The sequence below is a fragment of the Panthera onca genome, chromosome A1 (assembly GCF_046562875.1).
Source record: "Panthera onca isolate mPanOnc1 chromosome A1, mPanOnc1 haplotype 2, whole genome shotgun sequence".
Taxonomy (NCBI): Eukaryota; Metazoa; Chordata; class Mammalia; order Carnivora; family Felidae; genus Panthera; species Panthera onca.
The window spans coordinates 77403406-77427845 of NC_138339.1; the positions used below are offsets into that span (position 1 = coordinate 77403406).

The 24440-nt window shown below is 37.5% G+C and overlaps 1 protein-coding gene across 1 annotated transcript in view; it reads left to right on the forward strand.

Annotated features, from left to right (window-relative positions):
• Positions 1-2254: 2254 nt before the first annotated feature.
• ST8SIA4 (ST8 alpha-N-acetyl-neuraminide alpha-2,8-sialyltransferase 4) overlaps positions 2255-24440 on the forward strand; it is a 100693-nt gene continuing 78507 nt past the window's right edge. The window contains 5 exon segments of the mRNA XM_060635296.3: positions 2255-2447; positions 2449-2535; positions 2537-2727; positions 9371-9502; positions 19305-19562. Coding sequence (XP_060491279.2) covers positions 2328-2447; positions 2449-2535; positions 2537-2727; positions 9371-9502; positions 19305-19562 — 788 coding nt within the window. The 5' untranslated portion in view covers positions 2255-2327.

The window sequence follows — 24440 nt, forward strand, 5'->3', positions numbered from 1 at the left end:
TTGCTTTGTTTGCAGTGTTGTATCCTTCCTCTGCCTGGCTTGCCCTGGTAGATGTGCAAACCCCACTTTATGTGTGCCCTCTTCCAGGAAGTTCACTTTCCTTGCTCCCAACAACTTAAAACCACTCCACCTGCTGCTCCCCTGCAGCTCACCCAGATAGCAGATACTTAAAATGCTGGCATTAGTCCATGGTGCCACATGGCAACTTAATTCTTTTACAATCTGACCTCCTCTGAGTGAATGAATTCCCTCCCTCCTTAGATGCTATATTTTATTCAACTGTGTCCCCATGTCCTCACAGATTTCCTGGACCATATTAATTGATCCAAAATATGTCGGACAAATTTTATTAAGTGATGCATATTACTCCATTCCCATCAGCGAGCGTTTTGAGTCCAAAACATATTTGTTTACTGTTTAGAAACCAAATGTTAACCTAAAGAATTTAATTAATTAACCTATAGAATCCTAACCATGCACTGCCCACTCCCTCTCTGCCCCAATTCCCTTTTAACTTAAATAAGAAGCTGTTTTATTCTTGCAGTTTCCGCTAGTTGAGAAGTCAGTGTGATAGAGATGCTAGCGGGATTTGCCTAGACATCAATAAACTCCAAAGGCTCCCGGCGGGCCACTTGCAGTGTCAATAAAGACTCATAATTACTTGCTCCTTTGAGCATTTTAGACCCAACCCCTTAGTTCACTCTGCTGCGAATAAGAGGCTTGAGAACTGAGAGGCTCTTAACTTCTTAAACCTTAGGCGAAGAATGGCAAACATTGGCAGGTACCTCAGAATTTTAAGCAAAGGTGCTGGCTGCTATCGTTGTTATTTTAAGCTGCTAGGGGACTAGTAACTCAGAACTCCCCTTCTTGCTCAGCTCCCCCCAAGGACTGGTGGTGGGCCTCACCATTTCCGGGCTTGGGGAGGTATAAGCCCCAGGGGCCAAGAGTGGAAGGCAGCTGGAGCCACTGCACAACCCTAAAGAATAAGTGATTCAATTGAGAGAGGCTGTGGGGTGGGGAGAGGAGAAAGCGGAGAACTTGGAACCTATTCTTACAGATGGGGTAAATCCTGGCTTCCGGGCAAGATCTCACACTAGGGGTGCCTCCCGACCCATCCATCCCACTAGCCATGAGGCAAAACCAAACCAAGGCATGGATATAACTAGAACAGCAAGCTTCTCTTGGTGAGGGCGAGGCCAAAGAACAGTGAAGGAAGTACTCAGACTCACGGTTAACTAGGACTCCAAAGTGCCCCTTCCACACAATACAACAGAAGTAAGGAAAACAGGAGGGAGGAGAGAGTGTAAATCAGAGGCTAAACACACATCACTGAAATTTTTGAGGAAGAACGTGCCCTTCCTTCTTTCCTTTCTTCCTATCCTCCTACCTTTCCCCCTTCTTTCTCCTATGTCTGGGTGTACTTGCATTTAAAGGATGTCCTTGGTGGCTGCTTTTTCGCAAAATTCTGTTTCTCCGCAGTGAAGTTTAAGGCGGATTGGAGTTTCCTTGACTCCTGCGTGAGGAGTTTCCAAATGGCAGTGAAAAAGCGTCACATAAATATCCATAAAGGGCCTAATGACACCTCTGTCATCTGTTTCCTTCAAGATCCTAAATCGGGGTGGTCATCCACCACCCACCCTGAGTGGGCGATCGGCTAATTGGTTCATGTGTGTATGGGTACTTTCCGGAGCTGTGCACCGAATACTAAACGTCCTCCTCCTCCTTCCCCCTCCCTTCCTCGATTCACTCTTCTCGGGAGGGCGTGTGTATGCGCGTTCGCGTGTGTGTGTCCGCGTGTGTATGTTTAGGAAAGGCTCTTGGATGAAGCTACCCCCTTGCAACCCACTCCCCCCCGCCCCCCCGCCCTGCTCAGGACGAAGCATCTCTCAAGCAAGATGCGTCTCTAATCTGTCCCTAGCTGAGGTGTCCTCTCCCCGCTGATAAGGACAGACTATCTCTGCGCTCGTCCAGGGAGCTGATACGTAGGTTTCCCAGGAGGGCGACCTGACTTCCTTCTGGCACGCTGCGTTCTCCCCGGGTTGTGTGACTTGCTATTGCTTGCGTGCGCGGGTGTGTGTGTGGTGTGTGTGTGTGTGTGTGTGTGTGTGTGTGTACACGGCTGCGAGCTTGTGAGCTTCCTCTCCCGGCACTGTGCAGGCAGCGCCGGCGACGTTACTCTCCAAGCAGCCGACAGCAACGCGAGGCAGCCGCAGCCTCCGCCCCCTCAGTCTGGTGATTGGCTGGTTTTGCTCATCATTTCCCTGCTAGGAAAAGGGAAGGGCCAGTGACGCCCCCGAACCCAGCTGCAGAAGCGGCCGCCACCTCCGATGCACAAGGTGTCTCATCTGAGAAGAAACCTGAGCCCCAGGGAGGAGGCGCGGAGCGACCGGGGCAGGGCTGGCGCGAACCAGGAGGCAGAGCGCTGGGCAGCGCTCAAGGACCAGCGGGAGCTCGGCAGCGGAGGACCCTTGCGACCCGCTCCGGAGATCCCGGCTCCACACTCTCCTCGAATTTTACAGATTTCCCCCGGCGACTGTATCTCCCCAAAACGGAGCCTTTATCCCAAGAGAAGGTGAGGGAGCTGGGGCAACCAGGACTTTCCCGGGCACCCAAGATGCGCTCCATTAGGAAGAGGTGGACGATCTGCACGATAAGTCTGCTCCTGATCTTTTATAAGACAAAAGAAATAGCAAGAACTGAGGAGCACCAGGAGACGCAACTCATCGGGTAAATGCAAAGCTTCATTTCAGGATATAACAATAATAATAATAATAATAATAATAATAATAATAATAATAATAATAAAGTCAAGCCATAAATGAAATGTGAATATAGACGGGAGAGTGAGGGTTGGGAGAGTGTGTGTGTTCATAATGAGCTTTTGTGCGTTTAGTCTCATGAATTAAATAACAAAGGCTGTTGTTGAGGTGTGTGTGCTTCTCCCCGGCGTGCTCTCAGTAGGAGTTCAACTTGCCCTGTGTGGTGATGGTGGCAGTTGTGTTCGCGCCGGGGCTCGCACGCCCAAGGAGAAGTCACTGCAGAAGTGTCAACAAAGAACGTGTGCCTTTGTCCTTTTAATCCCTGGGCAGAACTCAGGAGAGGTGTCTTTATTTCCCATGTGGCTGTCCTTCTTTTTCTGCCCATCACTCTAAGGAGATACTGGAGAGAGCCTGGCTTCCTCAAAGACTGAAGTTAAAGCCCAGAGAGCAGGAGATGTGTCTCCACTGATTCTTTACTCTTCTTTTCGTTGGGTAGATCTGTGTATCGTTTGAATTAGAAACTCCAGTACAACCAAGAATTCTTCCCTATTTGCTCTTCTGTGGCAAAACGCATGGGCGTCATGGTTACAGTTTTAGCAACTGGGTACTGTAGATTCTCACAGACTATATTTCTGCTATTTCTTTAGTTTGTCTAAATGAGTTCAGAAGCTTCCCCCACCCCAGTAAGTTCTCTAAATATCACACTTCCTTCCTCCCTTCCCCTGGCTTCTGTTTCTTTGAAGTTTACCCAGGAGGTGGCTGCAACTTTGTGCTGCTTACATATCTTGGAAGCGTTTTCTGAGGATGTGACCCTGGTTGTCAACTCTGTTCAAAGTCCTGTTTCGGAAATCCTCCCTTATCCGGAGGCGTCCGCTATCGGAAACTCCACGCTGGCAGAGATGCCAGCCTGATTTTTATGTTCCCTGACAGTTATTAAAACGAAGATAGAGTCTTTGCGTGTGTGTGCGCGCGCGCGTGTGTGTGTGTGTGTGTGTGTGTGTGTGTGGACTGCTAAAAGGTGCACGCACGCGCGCGCGTACACACACACGCACACACACACACACAAACTTCATGCACTCCATTTAATATTCCTGCTCCTCCCTAAGTAATGAGTGTTTAAGTGAGCAAGATGCAGGCTTATACTTACAGAAAGAATCTTCTGTTCGATCGGAAACTAAGATAGCAGAAGTACAGTCGAAAGGGACTGGAAGGGAATGAGAAAGCTGACGGGCTGCATGGTCGTTATGCATCACAAATCTGTAAAAGGTCTATTCTGGGGAAGAGAAGAAAAGCCTAACTATATGAGGTCGTTTACATAGGGAGTGGGTGGGTTGAAAACGCCGCCTAGCTCAATTGTCAGGAAAGCAGGACTTTGGGCGGGGACGTGGGCATCTCGGGCAGACTTGTGCTTCCCAGGCAGACAAAGGGGTCTTAGGGAAGGTGATAAACGGCGCGCGGGGGAGAGGTGGAGAGGCGGAGGCTGGGCGTCGGGGGGTCGAGGCTCTTTGTTCCCTTCCGGGCTGGTGGGCTCCGAACAGACGCGTGAGCCCAGACAAAGCCGCCAAGCCTCGCCAGGACTCTGAGGGTTCAGGCCCTCGGCTCGCTGACGAGTAGGAGGGGGAGGACGCGTGAGGCGAGAAGAGGCGCCCCGTGCTGCCCAGGCGCCCTCTCCGGGCCTCCCTAAACCGCCGCCAGAATGGGGAAGCGCACCCCGAGTCCCGCCGAGGGAAATGACCGACCTGGGACACTCCACATTTCCCGGGCAGCATTCCTCCTTGGCCCTTTCCTGGGCGCCGCCGGCCAGTGGGCACCGCACAGGACGCCGACGAGGGGCAGGGGGCGCAGGTAGGGGCGCCGCGCTTGGGCTAGCCCGGCTGGGTTTCGCTGGCCCCCTCTTGGGGCGGAGCTGCGGTCGCTCCCCTGCTGCTCCGAGAAAGCGTGAGGCGAGCGCGTGAGTTAATCAAACAGGAAGCGAGGTGCGCACCGGTATTCTCCCCTCCTCCGCGAGAGCTGGCAGCGGGGGTGCAAGAATGAGTGGGGAGGCAGGGGAAAGCCTTTAATGCAGGAAGCCGGTCTCCTCTTGGAAAAAAAAAAAAAAAATCACTTTTACGGCTCAGTCGGCAACCGGACTCCTCCTCCTTAATTAAAACCCGCAATTACGGCGGTGCGGGGGCAGGGCCGAGAGGCGGGCGCCGGCGCCGGCGCCGCGCCTGCACTCGTGCCCTGCAGCGCCCCGGCCGTGGCGGCCGCTGCCCTGACGCCCTAGAGTTGGCGCTGCCGGGAGAATGCGGGCACAGCCAGTCCCGCTGAGCGCTCTTGCCCTTCTCCGTCAAGATGAAACGTTCGGTGGAAAAGCTTGTGATAACTAGCTCATGATTTCGTTTTAACTTCCCAACAGTGCTTCTAGTGGAGGAGTTGACTCACCCAACGATCTAATGATCTCTGTGACTCTATTTCTAACCTAAGCCACTTACAGGGTCTATTTTTAAGATGAGTGAACTAGAGTGGAGATTTAGCCCAGAGCCCCGACTGATATTCAAAAGTCAGGTTAACGGGCAGTCTGCCCTTTGGGAGGCACTGCGTGACTTTGAGAGTGGGCAGTACATTCAATTAAGGGCCTTTCGTAATCCTTGTACCTTAGGGAACCACCCCTCACCACCAAGAAAACACCCTCCTATTTAGCTTCCCTGCCACCATTTGCAATAGGCAGACCTTTTCTTTATTACACGCCCCCTTCTCTTACCTGGAGGTCCCATCTGGAGTCAGCGCAGCGTTGTTCTTACATACAACGTTGAGCGGTCATTCCATGCAGAAGGAAAGAGAACACCAGCACAACTTTCCTGCCTACCATCCACATTCTCATATCCCCAGAGGAATACTAGAAGCATGGATTTTGTAAGGAATTCTTTGAGAATAGGTCAAGTAATTATTGGAAATTTAACCTTTCATGCAAACAAAACATATCAATTGCCTGGTATGATGACTAGTTAGTAAAGTTTAACTCAAAAGGCATGGGCTATAAAGTGGTTTATTCTTGACGGACATTTTTTTTTTTTTAATGGGAAAAATGGCACTTACTTCACAATTGGCCCATGATTTCACTTGCTTTCTGTGATTTGGAGGTATAATTAGAAATGTGTTAACTGAAGGGTCCTACAGGTAAAAACATGTGGGTGTGCTCATTTAATAAGATAATGTATTTGAAAGAGTGGCGTACACTTTAATATCATACAAATACTTGTTTTGATTGTGACTTCTTAAAATTTCCACATACTGTGTTCCTAGTTGACCGCAAATGACACTAACTTAATTTTCTTATCATCTAGAGATTTCCTTTTGGCCCATGTATGTTAGACTGTCTCACTAAATGATCGCCCACCCATATTAATAATGAAACATGATAATATTGACAGTGGAAATAAGCATTCATAGAATATTTACCATTGTCAGCAAAGTTGGTTCCAGTTAGTTCTAGGGTAGAACACACTAATAAATCAAGAAACCCAGAATCTGCACTTTACATGCTTTATTTGGAATTCTACTAAAACCTTAAGCAGTAGGTAAGGTAGTACATCTCATCTTTATTTTTAGTTGTTTGATACTTAGGGAATGAAAACACAAAATTGCCTGCTGTTTTTATTCAGGCTTACTTTTGTGTAAGTTCTTTTCTTTTGAATGACTTTTATAATTTTGTATTAAGGAGGACATTTAACCTAATCTGTGGGGAGCACATTTACTCCAAGGCCAAGTTATGAGGACTTTTCAGTAGGGTTGAATGAAGGTCTTTTGGGACCTAATCTCAAAAAACAAAAAAATTAATCATATTTGTCATATACTGCAGAGTTAATAGAATAAGTTGTAGGGATGCCTGGCAACTCATATTTTGAAGAGAAAAATATTTGTAAAAACTGGTGACATAACTAATGATCAGTTTCCATTACTACTTTCATACAGACGATCTTGTAAGTAGGTTTTTCTTAGCTCAATATAAGCAGGAATACTTTATAATATCTGTTGCTTTATGCTGCATTATTTCCTTAATGTGTTTTGTGATTTTTCTCTTTAGAGGTATATGTTGAATCTTCCTGAACATAGCCCTATGCAAAAGATATTTTCAGTGTGCTGTTTAGTAATCATGTTTGATCTGGAATGAAACACTAGTAGAGGGTAGCAACATCCTTCATGCCTTGCATTGAAGGAAAAGCCTTTTTAAGACAGAATACTACCAAGGTCACAAATGAAACATCCCTTGGGACCCATCTAACTTTGTACAAAGAGATTTGCTCCAGAGCCTCAGATTGCACTAAGCCTAGGCTTCTTACACAGAAATTCCACCGACCTCAAGAAGTGGGACTGGTTGTAGCTATTTTCATTTAAAGTTCTTTCCAGGAATAAAGCTGAATTTTGGCTTATCACCAGTTCAATGAAAACTATTCAAAGAGCAGAGCAATGTGGTTGTATTTCATTAGTATAAAACTGATTTAAACTTTTAAATTACTTTTTTTTAATCCTACAGGTTCTGAAAAAGACTCCATACAACTAGGTACATCACAGCAATTATTTTGCCATGCAAAATGTACCTTTAGCTACATGTCAATGAAACAATCTTCCACAGATATTTAAAAATGCCTACCCATTTATATATTTTTACTTCTCCTATGAAGGTTTATCGGGGGTAAAAACAATTGTTATAATTATAGCAATCTCTGGTTAGAAAAAGATGATATTAACAAGCCAGTTAATGAGAGAAAGAGTGGCAAAAAATCCCTAGCCTTAAAAATGGTGAGAGTTTGTGCCCATATTCTTGAAAGTATACTTCCTAAAGTGTGAAGGTTAACTTCTGTATATATCCATATTCTCATTCAAATACAGTTATTATCGTTAAACATATAACATAAAAATTGACTTCTGGGCCTTTGAGTAGTAAATTGCACCCCATGTTTCCTAGCATCTTTTTAAATTTTTTTAAAGTTTATTTATTTATTTTGAGAGAGACAGAGAGCAAGAGGGGGAGAGGCAAAGATAGAGAATCCCAAGCAGCTCCACACCATCAGCACAGAGCCCAATGCGGACTTAATCCCACGAACTGTGAGATCATGACCTGAGCCAAAACCAAGACTCAGATGCTTAACCAGCTAAGCCACCCAGTCACCCCTATTTCCTAGTATCTTAAATGACCTCTATAAAATGATTATTGTTAGCTAAGAATAGGCATGCAAGTGCATCATTTTCATCAGCAGCATAGTTTAAAATATTGATTTTTATAGAATTCTAAATTTCACAGGGAGTAGATGCGTGTGATACTTTGAGTTACTTCAGACTGGAACTACATGTTTAAAAAAGAATGCAAACCAAAATACCAAACTATAAGCCTCTAATTACAGAATTCATCTAACAGCTGTTACACAGGCAATGTTTCCATTGATAGTGGGAGAGGATTGCCTACTAATAAATACAGATTTACACTTTTTGACTGAACAAATAATCGCCTAACTTTTTAACTATATTTTTGAGATCTAAAAAAAAGTAAAAGGTAACATGTAAAGAAATGAATGCAGATACTGAAAGGGCTATACAATAAACAGGTAGGATTTTGTTTCTCTGAGTCTCAGTTTATAGCTGCTATAAAGTGCCATGAAAATAGTCTTTTGAACAATAAACTGGTTCTGTTTTAACTGTTCTAATGACACAAATACTTTCACGGGTATCTGTCACTATCAGCACTACCACCAGCACCGACCGTGCCACATTAAGTACTTGCCTGACAATATTGACCGAAATGGGTAGCACAGTTGTTTTGTGTGTGTGTGTGTGTGTGTGTGTGTGTGTACATGTGTGTATAATGTAATAGAAAGTACCAGTAAAAATGGCTAGTGAATAAGTTTTCTTTCTCCTTATTATAATCCCTGTCTCCCTACCACCAACAATTATCAGGAAAGTGTCTCATTGTTGAGATGATTTGAGACTCAATGTAATTTTAGAAATTAGCACGTCAATAATGCTTTATAAGTTACTTTCACATACAGACTCCCACTGTCACAAATTCATTGCATATTAGATAATGTTATTGCAATTTTCAAGATCAAGCAAGGCCGCTGTGGCCTAGAAAGAGAATATTGTCCAAGGACATATAGGCTAGCAAGTGAAAGAATCACCAACATGTCCAGATCACCTGGTATTCCAAGGTCTTCTTACCCCCAAAAAAATTTCTTTCCATTGTGTCTGTAGGCCTTCTGTGGAAACAAAATTACAATCTTGAGAGTCACAATTATACAGATGCAGGAGAATTGGCCAAACTTCCTGTTTCTATTGTCTAAACACAACAGGGAGGGGTGACAGAGTTTGAAACGGATTTTTTTTTCTTTAAACACCACAAAAGACTTTATAGGCAAACTGTTTTTATTTCAAAAAGAATAAGTGTAAATGATTACCCTGATAAAGTCATATTCTCTTAATTCTTGTAGTACCATTCAGCAATGTCATATTTCTAACATGTAGAAAAAAGTTGTATCGACAATTTGTTACCAGTAATCTAAGTCAAATTATGTATTATGCTGCTTAGATAAAATGTTTCTAACTTTCACATAACTGGCATTTTTGTTTTGTTTCAGAGATGGTGAATTGTGTTTGAGTCGATCACTTGTCAATAGTTCTGATAAAATCATTCGAAAGGCTGGCTCTTCAATCTTCCAGCACTCTGTAGAAGGTTGGAAAATCAATTCCTCTTTGGTGCTGGAAATAAGGTGGGTTTCTTTAATAAGCCATAATAAATTTCACATCATGTTCTTGAATACATTGGGCTTGGCAAACTTATATTGAATGCTTGATTTATAGTTTAAGTATGAATACTTTAATAAAAGAGTGAACCAGCTCTACTTAATGTTGATCAATGAAGGATATGAAGCCATAAAACTGAAATCATTATGCAGTCAGAAATTTAAGGATGAATGTGTGAGTTTTGAATATACTGTCTCTATTTTAATGGAATAAAATATTCAACAGAATACTAATATTTAATAGGCTTTTCTTTTTTTTTTCTATTAGTCAGGGTGGACATATATTTTGAAACCTACCTTTAACTTCCTTATAAGTTTTTCCCTATCTTGTGTTTTTGCACACTGGATGAAAGGACAGCCTATTCAATTCCTATTTTGCTGACTATTATAAGTAAATTTGCTTTACCCTATGAATAGATATTTCTATGTGAGCCCCTGTAATAAGAGTCTCAATGATTATATCCTAAATTGGAAAAAGTCAGAAAGTACATTTTCTAGAGTACTGGTTTATTCTTTACTTTTTATTCTTTATAAGATTTTGGCATTTTACCTGAAACAAGCTCATGAAATCAATCTCAGTGCCTGCATATATCTATTATATCTTATTTTCTTCTAGTATAATCCTAAAACTAATAAGAAGTTTAGGGCCAGACCTTCCTAAGCATGGAGGAAGCAAGCAGATCATGTGTCTTTACAACTACATAGCTATATTGGTTGGTATGTTTAAATCAGAGCATTTCAGTAAATCAAACTCGTTTTAAAAGTTTCAAAGAAATATCCTTTACATGATAAAATAATTGCATTTTTATATTGGCAAAATGCTAATTATTCAATGATTGGATATTCCTGCACAGATTTTGTAAGACTAGGTTAGTGGTTAAGAGGATAAGCCATTGATCTGTTTGTTGGGTTTCTATCTACTTGCTTCTTGGATCATACCAACATATAATATAGATTATGACCAACTTGAAGGAAGAGTCTACTACACTCATCTGTAGAGTATGCATAACAATTCTTAAAATGAGTTGTAGCAAAGACACTACATGTTGAAATATACTTGGAAGATTGTCTGGAAATTTCTTTAAAAGATGGGTGCCAGGGAAATGTAGGAATCATTAGACTACTTTGCTTGAAGCTTTGGAAGTATAAGGAGAGGGAAACAGAAATGAAATCATGGCAATATCAAATAGTGTATGCTTGGTTGCTTTTAGTTTAGGGGAAGTTTTGTATATTTGTGGGCAGATAATAAGAATGAGGAGATGAGTAGAATCTGATGACAGTTTATAAGTTGGTGTCTTCTGGGTAGAATATGGTCAGCAAGCAAGATTTATTTCAACTGTATAAATAAAAACCCTCAAAACCAATATTAAAATTAGGAGATTCCTTATAAAAGCACAGATTTTCATATACTCTTGAGAAAAGGAAAAACTGGATGACTGGGCCTGTATTCCTCCTGAGAACTAGTTTCTGAGGCCGACTGTAGCCGTGATCTCTGCAGTTCAACATTTTTACACCTGGGGTTCATTTCTTTATTGATACATATCTAGTATCTTCCTCACTATCTCACACCCCTATACACACATTTAAATTAAAAACCCTGAAAAGGATAATTATATGAGGAAAAAGCAACAGAATATGGGACTACATAGGGTCATAAATACAGGTGTGTTTTAGTTTAGAACAGAATAAGGATTACTACTTCTTGGAAGTAGATTGGGAAAACAGAAATATGGGTGATTTAAAAAGGAAATATTTAATCTATAGGTGTCCCAAAAAGAACTCTCAAACTGAAAGATTGGGCAAGAAGGGGGCCAATTAGGTAAGGATATACAGATCAAGTAAAGAAAAGTAGTGGAGGGGCGCCTGGGTGGCTTGGTCGGTTGGGCGTCCGACTTCAGCTCAGGTCATGATCTCGCGGTCCCTGAGTTCGAGCCGCGCGTCGGGGTCTGTGCTGACAGCTCAGAGCCTGGAGCCTGTTTCAGATTCTGTGTCTCCCTCTCTCTCTGCCCCTCCCCTGTTCATGCTCTGTCTCTCTCTGTCTCAAAAATAAATAAACGTTAAAAAAAAAATTAAAAAAAAAGAAAAGAAAAGTAGTGGAAGAAAGTAAAGTAAAATAAGAAATTTTAATAGTTTAATGTATCTAAGTATGCTAAATAACATATCAGATAAGGTAAAGTCTAATAAGTAAATTCAATAAGTAATTAGCAATAGTTTAATTAATATATGTGGCCATGCCTTTCTAGTATCTATACAAAAATGAATACTATAGATCCCCATGAGGATAAAGAGATACATTTTGCCATTTTTAAGATATTCAAACTAAGGGTATTAACCATAAATTGAGTGAAGAAATTCATTATTATAATTTTACAGTTTAATGAAGATTGTGTTCATATCTTTGAAGGCGATTAATCTGTTTTCAGTTATAACAGATGATAATATGTATGAAATGTTAGTACTCTTTTCATATGATTCTCCGTAACAGATAAAGAAGTAAACAATAAAACATTGAGCAAATATTGAATAATACATACAAAGTTGTCACTTCCTTACAAGGAAATAATCTGTAAAACCATTATTGTACAACATGCAAACAGTTCATAAAAATTAAAATTGACTATAGTAGCAGTAACTAGTGAGTATTAATCAATTTGACACCTGTAATAAAAAATTCAGACTATGAAAATGTCTGGTTGTTAGCTGAGTTTTGTTTTTCTTAAGTTGTACAAGAAACTAACCATAAACTATTTTGGATTATTAAATTTCTTTATTTCTTCCCTGCATGTATAACATTTATGAAGAACCATATTACTTGGTGTCTGTGAGTGGGTATGGACATATTTTACAAGTGTTTTTAAAATTCTACTTTGAAGTTTTGATTAGGATATTACAACTAATCATTTTTGATCTTACATGATTAAACCATGCTTACAAATCTTTCTAACTTTAAAAATCTCATTACATTTATAATGCTCTTGTGACATTCCTAATAAATTATTTATCTATTTGCATTAACATGTGAAGCAGTCACTAAAGATAAATTGTTTTTCCCTACATTAGTAGACATGATTTTCTTTCTTATTACTAATTTTTCCAGCCATATATATATATATATATTCTGCTACTTTCATAAGCACATTAAGAATTGATTTATATATGTTCATCAAACAACTGTACCTCTGGGGAGTTTTCTAAGAGAGATGGCTCCACCTTCATTGTACTTTGAAAATTCATCAGTATTTAGAAGAGTTTATACATTCCACAGCTAATTTCACATTTAAAATAATTACTTTGGTTAAGGACTTGATTTCATTGGTAGTTGTTTGTTCTTTGTTAGCGTAAGCCAAGAAATGATATATTTAAGATACATCAGGTGTTTGTGAGTAAATCCATAAACATTGTACTGAGAGATTATTTGATCGTGTCCGACACTGATGACTTGACCATTTTTTACATCTTTGGGTTGTTTTTTTTCCCCTCATTTTTCATAGGTTGAATAGAAACCTAAAGAATTACAATACCAAATGTGGACATATAGAGAGGTACAAGGTCAGCAACTTATCGGGAAAGATTAAAAACATCATGATTAGTTTGAAATAATATTTTCAACTCTTAGCATTGTCAGACATCAAGGTTTTTAAAAAGGTCAAGTTTGCAGGTTAACTAAACATAATTGCACATTTATATATGCTTACCTATCAAAAATAATTCACTGTTGCATGCATTCATTTACTTTAGAGCAAAGTCCACATAAAATTCTTCTACATACTTTGTTCAGTAAGTAACCAGAGGAGCACATTTTGGGTCACACAGCTTGTTTGTTGCTCAAACTTCAAAGCTAGTTCTGTCCAACTGGTACCAGATCTCTTATTATTAAAACAATTTGGGGGGGGGACTCTATTTTCATACTAAAAATGTAGTCTTTATGGAATACACATAGTGGAGGGTTCTTTTGCTCCAAAATAATAAAATATAGTATTAATTCATATTGCTAAATGCTGTGCCAAATAATCAAATGACCATCTGAGGTGTAAATTAAGCTAAAAAAATGCTTTTCTTCAAGCATTTTGAGACAATTTTGCCTGGCTCTGGAGGATTTTTCTTTGATGCTAGAATATCTTTCTGTATCAGTTGGGACCCTAAGCTCAGAAGTCCTATAACAAGCTAATTATGTTCTTTCAGTGCTTTGAAAAACATTGCCTTGTGAAAATAATCTTTGAGACAAAAATTTGTGTGTTCTCTCTGCATTTTTGTAGGCATAATGAAACACTTGGCATTTCTTAGCCTTTTAATTTTTTTAATAAACCACATTAGTAACAATTGATTCAATTCAGTGATTTTTGGTTAAAGTCAAAAGTTTACAAAAACTGATTCTTTTTATAACCTAATTTGCTTCTCAACTTGTGATGTGTTCCAGCTGTAAGATTCGTCTTAACAATAATCTCTGATGGAGTCAACAGTGTCATTTAGATTAAATTTTAGTTGCCACAGCACGTATGCTTGTTGTTGACAAGAAACCTACAGAGAAGAAAGAGTGGCACCTGGTGATAGGTTAGCTATATTTAACATTACACAAGTGAAAACAATGTTTAGTAAATTAACTCTCTGGAACTCTGCAGCTGCTATTTCAAGTGATGTGTGTTGTTGAAAGGGAAGTTCTAGTTGAAAATTCAGTTGAAAAGTTTCTGTATAGAATCTATTCCTGTCAGTTTAACAGTCTCAACCAGCCTTTCAGTTTAAACCAGGATTGCCTAACAAAACATAATCTTTATGACTAAGATTTTTAGTCTCACTGAAAGTGAAACATATTTTCAGACTCCTTCAGTTATCTTTATCATCAAAACAGTTACTGAATTTAGGTTTTTGCTTCAAAAGTTACATTATGGCCACAAAACGACAGTTGAAGACCTGTCAGGAATCTTTTCTGTTGTTGCTCTATTCAGTCACATGCAGAAAACATGACCCCTTGTTTTAAGTATCTGGTAATAACTTGACCGCATATTAAGAAAAAGTATTAGGAATAATTTGTCTCTCTCCTGCTGAAATCATTTTGTTGAATCTGCTGTTTTCATGCATGTCAATTATCTGAGCAAAAGCATGTATGTTCTTGGTGATAAAGTGTTGTTTCAGTTCAGCATAAGAATTTTTCATGCTTCCAATGGCATTTAGTTAATTATACTTAGGCATTAGTTTTTTTCTTTTTTTTCAGAGATTTACAGTCTGAATAACAACTAGATTTAGCAAATCTACAGAACTTTTTATAGTCCATTACATCTATAATCTAAAAAAAAAATGCCTATAGCGTGCTAGGGAGAAAAACATAACCTTTCCATACTGTTTGCAAAAAAAAAAAAAAAAAAAAAAAGAAGTTATTAAGCATTGAAGTCACGATATTATTCACTCATAATAATTATTTTCAATTTTTCTTGGATCCTACACCAGGATTCTGAGCTAAAATAATGTTCCATGCATAGATGTAAGCCCTAAAATAGAAAAGTTTAGTTCAATATTAGAAAAAGGACATACTGCAGACATTCAAGGTTTCCTTTCCCCCTTTTCCCAGTTTAAAAAAAGCAAATAAGGACACCTGGGTGGCTCAGTCGTTTACCTCCCACTCTTGATTTCGGGTTGGTTCATGATCTCACGGTTAGTGAGTTCGATCCCCACATTGGGCTCTGTGCTGTTAGCACGGAGACTGCTTGGGATTCTGTCTTCCCTCTCTCTCTCTCTCTGTGCCTTGTGTGCATGCTCTGTCTCTCTCTTTCAAAATAAATAAGTAAACATGGGGCGCCTGGGTAACTCCGTCTGTTAAGTGTTGTACTTTGGCTCACTCAGATTGTACTTTGGCTCAGGTCACATCTCACAATTCATGGTTTTCAGCCTCCGTGTCAGGGTCTGTACTGACAGTGCAGAGCCTGCTTCAGATTCTCTCTCTGCCCCTCACTTCCTTCCTCTCCCTCTCTCTCTCTCAAAAATAAATAAACATTAAGAAAAAGAAAATAAATAAATAAACATTAAAAAAATAAAATGAATAAAAAGACAAATACTATACTAACAAAATAAACAATTGTTCAGCCTATACAAGAGCATTGGAAGAACACATAGTATTATCTGCATTTAATAATTATGTCATGTATCTCAAGTGTTAGACAATGTGTTATATTTTGAAATTTCTCTGAACTCTTATTATTCATTTTTAATATCAATTTTCCCTAAAAGTGAACAAATTAAAGATGTTCTATTATACTGAGGAATGTAAAAGACCTGTGTTTAAAATATTTTGCAGTGCTCAGGGTTGGGCTGGCTGGAAACGCGTATTGAGCTTTTCTGTGTATGTAGCAAACTGTGTCCAAATACAGTAGCTTTGTGCCCTGAAAAAAAAAATAAAGAATAAAACATTTTGCTGCGAAGTCTCTATAACACAGCAACGGTGCTGTTAATTGGAAAGTCCCCATCAGTTGACAAGAACGTAAGTGGTAACTTTTTCTTGAGTAAAGGGATTTTGCTTTTTGGATTTCCCAGTTAAAGAGTCTTCTTTCAAATCTTGTTCTCTGGTCTATTTACTTCACATTTGAAACACTTCACCACTTGTGAGTTACATCTTCACATATCTACAACATCCCCTTTAAATTATGTTCAAAGGAAAATGATAATCTAGTTTGGTGATTTGACCACATCCGTGCAGTTTTTATTTTAGAGCCAGCCTTGTCATTTTCACAGGAAATGAGAATTTTTTTTTGAAATACAGGTGTCAGGCATTACTAAAACTTTTCTCTAAACAAACAAATGTCAGTAAGTATGTACAAAAGTTTCTATGGATTGCTGTTCTTGGTGATAGTTAACTTTTGTGAAGAATTATATGTTCTTAACATAATGAAAGACTTCTTAATTTTCTGTAATTCATATACCCTATAGTTGCTGATTTCACTAGCAATTGTCTTCACATATAATCTGTACTTAGTTAAGATGAACTGTTATGGTGCTTGATAGCATTTTTATTAATTTTTAAATTTCATTTATAGGGCATTTATAAAGGTTTTTCCTGTATAAATTCTAATTATGAACCTGATATTCTGATTGGAGCAAAAATTCAAAAAATATTTTCTTTTCCAGAGAATTAATGGTTATATCCCTTGTGTATCAAACCTGGCCAAAGTTTTCAGTCAACTGGTTTTCTAATAAGACATTAAACTGGCACCTATTTAAAGCAAACCAAAGTAAAACAAAAAGGAAGATTTGAGTTAGTTATTTTTCATCCCTCCTTGCTATTCATGCTTCTGGCTTGTAAGTGTGATATGGAGAATTGCCCTTTTGGTTGAGTAGTGGGAGGAGGTCACATTGTGCTCAGTAATAAAATTTACAAATGTGTTAGAGCTTAAACCGTAACAGCACTAAAGGAAAACATGTCTGTCATATCTTAAATGTTATAATAATGGCATTGTTTTTAGCACTCTGAGAATACAAGCTTATAATAAGAGCACTTCAGTAAATTATATCCAACTTCCAATCTTGGAGAGAGTTTCTCAGATTGCTTCTGGCTGGTATATGTTTGGTAGCTTGAGGATTAAGTGATCTCAGACGTCTGTAGGCAGGCTTATCATTTCTTTAGAAATAAAATTCCCTCAAAAACATGCTAGACTCCTGGGCCATTTCCTTATAGTTAATTCCTTGTATAAATAACCACACCCAGAGATTTCTTCTGAACAGTTCAGCCTCTGACTCTCCTCTAATTATTCTAGCTTCACCATCCTTTCCCTCAATTTCCCTCCCAAGTCATTTGAATCTATAAATTTGGTGGGAAGGCAATGACTCTTGCTCCTGGGATGGCTCTGATTTATAGTTGTGTCTTTTGATAATTGGGGTATTTGAAACATTTTGGAGGTCCCAATTACCAAACTCACACAGTTTACATACAGGTCATTGCCATTTCCATCTCAACTTGCCACTTGGCTGACTTTGTCTTAGTGCCTTCCTAAAAGGAGCAACCAACATAAAACAACATGAAACACTTTTTAACCATTTTTCCAAGAGCAACAGGCTTATTATATATAGGATATAACTCCCAGGTTACTGCCGATAAGAGTTTTGATTATATCAAAAGCCAGCTATACCTTTATTTTTTTATCGTCTAACTTAGGATATACATATTTGTTTATACAGCACCTTTGAATCTGTTATAAATTTCTTTATTTGGTATGGAATAGGCTAAGCTTCCATAATACAAAAGAGAAACCTTAAAATACAGTGGATCAAACAAGTTGAGATTTTATTTCTCTCTTGTATAGCCACGCACATGATCCACGCATATCCCATGTAAGAAAACTAACTCGCATGACCAAACCCATCTGCGCTTGGGTTTGTAAACTTGGAAATGTTTTAGCTGAGGATTCTTATGCCTGAGCAAAACTTAGAAAATTCAAATACTAAAAGCAAGATAGCAAGGAAGATCACTAAGGAACTATTAGCTATCTCTGCCATGCATAGTGAGTTATTTTATCTATCCATTTTTTTTCCTCTAATGTACCCATCTTTCTTCCTGGATTCTTGAAAGAAAACTTTCATACAGTGTAGTTTTAACCCTTCTACAAATAATTATAATATATATATGATTTGAGTTAATGTATAGTTTTATTGGGAAGTTTAATCCTTTTAATACAGTTAAGTAAGGTATAATTCCAAACCATTTTAAGTTATTTCTATTTACCTTAACTACAGAACACAAAACAAAACAATATGACTATAGAAAATTAACTAAAGCTAGCAGAATATGTAGTTAGGCAAAGTCAAGTCACAGCATTTTTGTTTTATTTAATAAAATTTTCTTTTTGGCCTTTTTCAAATTTTTATTTAAATTCTAGTTAACATATAGTGTAATATAGGTTTCAGGAGTACAATTTAGTGATTTATCACTTACATGTAACACCCAGTACTCATCCCAACAAGTGGCCTCCTTAATACCCATCACCCATTTAGCCAATCCCCCACCTACCTTTATTCCAGCAACCCTCAGTTTGTTTTCTATAGTTAAAAAAGAGCCTCGTATGGTTTACCTCCCTCTTTTCTTGTTTCCATCCCCCCATGTTCATCTGTTTTGTTTCTTAAATTCCACATATGAGTGAAATCATACGGTATTTGTCTTTCTTTGACTGACTTGCTTCGCTTAGCATAATACACTGTAGCTCCAACCACATTGTTGCCAATGGCAAGATTTCATTCTTTTTGATGGCTGAGTAATATTCCACTGCATATAAGTGCCACATCTTTGTTATCCATTCATCAATTGAGGGACATTTGGGCTCTTTCCATAATTTGGCTATTGTTGATAATGCTGCTATAGACATTGGGGTACATGTGTCCCTTCAAATTAGTATTTTTGTATCCTTTAGGTAAAACCTAGTTGTGCAATTGCTGGATTATAGGGTAGTTGTACTTTTAACTTTCTGAGGAAACTCCCTTTTGTTTTCCAGAGTGCCTGCAGCAGAATAAATTATTTTTTCTATATCTTTTGATAGATGGGGACCTTTTTTCACTCTATAAATAGATGTGTATACTATATTTATTTGACAAATCATTGAGAATGTATGTGCAAATGATTTTTTAAGGACAAATTCAATTTCAATAGAATTCACTTATTTGGTTGTTTTAATTACCACCTGACAATTTAAGATTAGTAATTTACCAATTTATATTTTATTACCTGTTACTTTGTGCATATCACCAGTTCTTGGCTATGTTGTTACTAATGGAAGACTTTGTATTTCACATATAGGAAGAACATTCTTCGTTTCCTAGATGCAGAACGAGATGTCTCAGTGGTCAAGAGCAGTTTTAAGCCTGGTGATGTCATACACTATGTACTCGACAGGCGTCGGACACTAAATATTTCTCAGGATCTTCACAGCCTCCTACCTGAAGTGTCACCAATGAAAAATCGCAGATTTAAGACCTGTGCAGTTGTTGGAAATTCTGGCATTCTGCTTGATAGTGAATGTGGAAAGGAGATTGACAGTCACAACTTTGTAATAAGGTGAGCTTTCTTTTGTTCCTAAAGATTGTAATTTCTTCAAAGATGTTTTACTAAGGAATAGAAAACTGACAGAAGAGTGTAAGTCTAGTATCAATATTAAGGATTATTGAAAAATCAAACAAATATTTATGTATGCTTTGTTTTTCTGCATAGTTTCCAAATTTACATTTACCCTGGAAAATGAAGTTAAAATTATTGTGTCATTGAAAGAAAAGGTGATCTTATTGTAGCAGTGTCACACCAGCTTTTTTTTTTGCCAGTTGACAATTTTATTAGATTTAATACACAGAAACTGACTTTTGTTAATCATTTTCCTTGATATCAATTAATTTAATGTTAATTAATTAATTCACTAATATAAATAATAGTTAATTATTGGTTAATTAGTCGTTAATTTTATAATCCTTTTTATATATAAGAAATTATATTTATTTATTCATAAAGATTATGAACATCTATGTAATGATGTAATAGATGTAAGCAATTTGACACTTATAATGACAATTATTTAGCAGATTCTAAGAACATAACAAGTTTATAAAGCAAATTTTCAAAAAGTACATAAGCAAGGTTACATTTGATATCTTTCACCAAATTGCCTTCATTACAGTACTCTATATATTTGTGTATGTTAGTATGCTTTAGTTTTTGAGTTTTCTCACATAATTAAATATCCCTGTTTTTCATTGATGGTGAGCAGATGTTTGATGAGTCATGTGTTTGGTTAACCTTAGGTGAAACAAACAGCCATAGAAATGGGATTGTGATGACATCATAGGTACTGGTTTTTAATTTCCAATTCATGCATCTGAACATATTTGTTGGCTTGTTTTAGTTGTTCAGAAAAAATTTTCTGAATGAATGAAGTATGTATGTTTAAATATGAAATAGCTCAATGTCAACATAGGAAAGCATGCCAATTTTCTATGTTGAAAACCTAAAGTTATGCTGGAATTCAGCCTGTAAAAGTATAGATTTTGAAAGATAAAAGTATAGATATTTCTTTGAAATATAGCCTTAAAAATAAATATAATTATATAAATATTAATCATAAATTGGCAGCAATGTTTTCATAAAGTAATAATGGCCATGAAAAATCATAATAGCACACTATCAGGTGAATACATTTCATAACAATGAATAGAACTACAAACATTTTACTTTATTATCTTACTTTTTCTCAATTGGATGCATGGTCAAAGATTGATTGGATTGAGGGGGAGAAAAAACTCTGTCAACATGTAGATATACAAACAAAAATGTATCCAAAGAGGAGGTAAAAAAAAATTTAATAAGGGAAAGAAAATTTGGAAATTTAAATTGGGAAAGAAAAAGGGAAATTTAAATTGGAAGTGGAGGTAATGAGCTACAACCACTGAAGTCTGTGTGAAGTATGGTTGTGAAGAAGAAACTAAGGCTTCTAGAATTTCTAAAGAGACTGAAAATCAGAGGACAGGAATAATAAAGAAATAAAGATTTATAGCATAAGTGGAAATTGCTGCAATGTAAAGAGAAGAATTTTCAAGTTTGGTTAATACTGGAGGAATACAGGATCACCTGTGACTGAAATCCTTGTTCTTACATCCCTCTAAGCTTTAGCACTGGGATCTATATAACTTACTAGGTTCAGCCTCACCTTTGATTGAAATTAAGACTGTTGTCTTAACACCTCTGCCAGTTCATATAATTGCCACTTCTTTCTTATAGTGAAAATGATTGAGTATTCTAGCAACTTTGAAGTCTATAGTACAGTATTGTTCACTATAATCATGGTGCTGTGCATTGTATCTCCGGAACTTTATTATCTCCTTGTTGCAAGTCACTTATTGGTTTTGAGCATTTGCAAATGGGGGAGTGATTTTAGGAACAGAACTTCATGAGGTTAATTATACTTTTCTGAGCTATGATTATTTTAATATTTATTTATTTATATATTTATTTTTGAGAGAGAGAGAGAGAGAGGCACAGGGAGAGAAAGAGCGAGAGAGAGAGAGAGAGAGAGAGAGAATATCTTAAGCAGGCTCCACTCTCAGCATGGAGCCTGATGTGGGGCTCAATCTCAGGACCCTGAGATCATGACCTGAGTTGAATTCAAGAGTCAGATGCTTAACCAACTGAGCTGCCCAGGTGCCCCGCTATTTTATTTTTAAAACTTATTTTACAAGAGCAAAATAATGACCAATTCTATAAGCTTATAACTGTGTTATGGAGTTACCAAGAAGTGTAAAAAAAATAGGATAATGATCTTAATGAAGGCATGAAAATTATCACTATAATTATTTTTATTTTCTTCTCCTACCCCAAAGTTTTTACTAGTTTCCAAAAATAGAAGCTGGAATATTCTAGATAATAGTATGTACTAGGGCAATGCAGCCCTGGATTAGGTTTCTGGTTTTATAAGAAAAACTTTAGCCAAAGTCCACTTATGGTTGGAAAGAAATAATCTCTGCAAGAAAACAATCTTGGTTGTGTAATAATAGCTGTTTGGAGAATTCATTCCTTTGAGTCTCATGGACGCAATAGTTTTCAATGACATATCACTAAACCAAACTTCAATCTTTCCTAAAGCTCTTGCCTTTCTCATGGAGTTCTGCCACAACATCTATGTGCCAAATACCTTTTCCTTCTCTGAGTATGTATGTCTTTTTTTTTTTTACTGTACATATGTTTCTTTTGCTCTAGAATACCACAAAGGACTTTTGCTTTAAAACTCAATGGGAGACTCATTCCTTGAATTAGTTTTCTATCCATATCAAGCTGGTTGAAGTTGTTACAAATTTTGGTAACAATCTTTAGAGTCTTTCAAATATCTCCCCTTCCTAGATACCTACTGCACATATATCTGCATATCTACAGATGGTGTTGGTCATTTGATTGCATGCATAGCCTGTGTTCCCAGGTTGTTTATTTGTTTCCCACTTTTCCTGTTAGTAAGTTTGTTAAGAGAGAGATAAATTATGCCTGGTCTGCTTGCAGAGGGCACTGATTAGTTCAGTGACTCCTCAAAGATCACATACATAGAAGTATTATGTTCAACTTAACCTCAAGCTTTATAAACCAAATATTATTTTTAGATAAAATCTTCAGTTGACATTAATTAAATTTTAAGCTTCACTTTTAGTTTTTTTCAGAAAGACTTTAAAGAAATAAAATGCTTTTTTTTGTTTAATGATGTATAAGTGTATTATTATATGGCAACAGGAATCTCTTGTTCTAAGCTGTTGTCCTATTGGGGGGAGGAGGGTATATGGTGCATACACGTGGCATCATTGACCTGTGAAGTATAATTTTGGAGAATATTATTTTTTATTATTTTATTTTATTATTATTATTTTTTAACGTGTATTCATTTTTGAGAGACAGAGGTAGAGCGCAAGTTGGGGAGGGGCACAGAGAGAGAGAGACACAGCATCCAAAGCAGGCTCCAGGCTCTGAGCGGTCAGCACAGAGCCCGATGTGGAGCTCGAACCCAGCACCCATGAGATCATGACCTGAGCCAAAGTCAGCCGCTCAACCGACCTGAGCCACCCAGGTACCCCAGAAAATGTTATTTTTAATACCTCACATAAATATTTTAAAATTAGCCTGTGAAAAGTGACCATTTGTATGTTTGCCCGTATAGTGGTAGTTGTACATAAATACAAAGACACACACATTATCATGCCTTTCTTGTCTTAAAAGAAATATTCCCTTAAACAAAAACAAAACAAACAAACAAAAAAACCAAAATACTCCCTTAGTGGAAGTTTGTATCATCACTTAACTAATTAAATTAAATGATGGTTTCAGTGGGATATTACACAAAGTAAAAGCCCTGGTCTTTGTGATGCTTCAAGTAAAAAAAAAAAAAAAAAAAAAAGGAAAATCAATTAAAGCCTAGTTTGGATTCCCTAATGCCTGACTAGATATGGAATTTATGTATAAAATCTATGTCTCATATTTACATGTACTTAAGTAACAGGAAAATGCACTTAAATAACAGATTCCACATATAAATGATATCATACAGTATTTGTGTTTCTCTTATTTCACTTAGTATAATACCTTCAATTTCAATCCACGTTGTCACAAATGGCAGGAAAGGAAATATTTTAATATTATTCATTACATCTACTTCTTCAGATCTAAGCATTTTGAATACTCTGGATTTGTTATCTTGAAACCATAAGAAACTATGACTTTCTCTTATGTGCCTCTGCATCCATAGAGTTGGCACAGACCAGGATCTATACAAAACAATTCTATGGGATGTATGATTTTATCTCCAATATTTTCTTTTCCTGTCTGGGATAACTCTTCTTCTCTTCAAATAAAATCTATATCTATGGCATTTTTAAGTGAAGAGAAGTATAATTTTAGGCTTAATGATAGCTTTGTTTTATTAATTAATAAAAAGACATTCCAAATATTCAGTGGGCTACTGTTACACTGCTAACATCATTTTAAAAGATGTCTGTAGACAAAAGAAGGAAAAATATATGTGATTTTAAAATTGTGAAACACTCCTTTGTACCAGTATTTATAGAACCAGTAAATTTAGAGGTTTCTACAAATAATTCTCTAAAATTCTTCTCCATCCAGGTGCCACATTAACTATAATTCTACTCATCGAACATATGTGTTTGGTACGATGCTAATTGTCATGTAAAATGAAAATGTGTTAAAAAGTAAACTGTAATTATTTTCTCAAAAGTATCAGTAACTTACTACATTAGTTTATTCATACAACAAACCTGTTGTGGCCAACCATGCCACTCAGGCCAGTCTTGAGTGGAGCACAGTTATAGAAATGATTACCTATACATTCCTTCTTGCATTCCTTCTGTGTGGGGTCAGAAATAATCCCTGAAATGAGACATCTCTAAACACACATGGTAA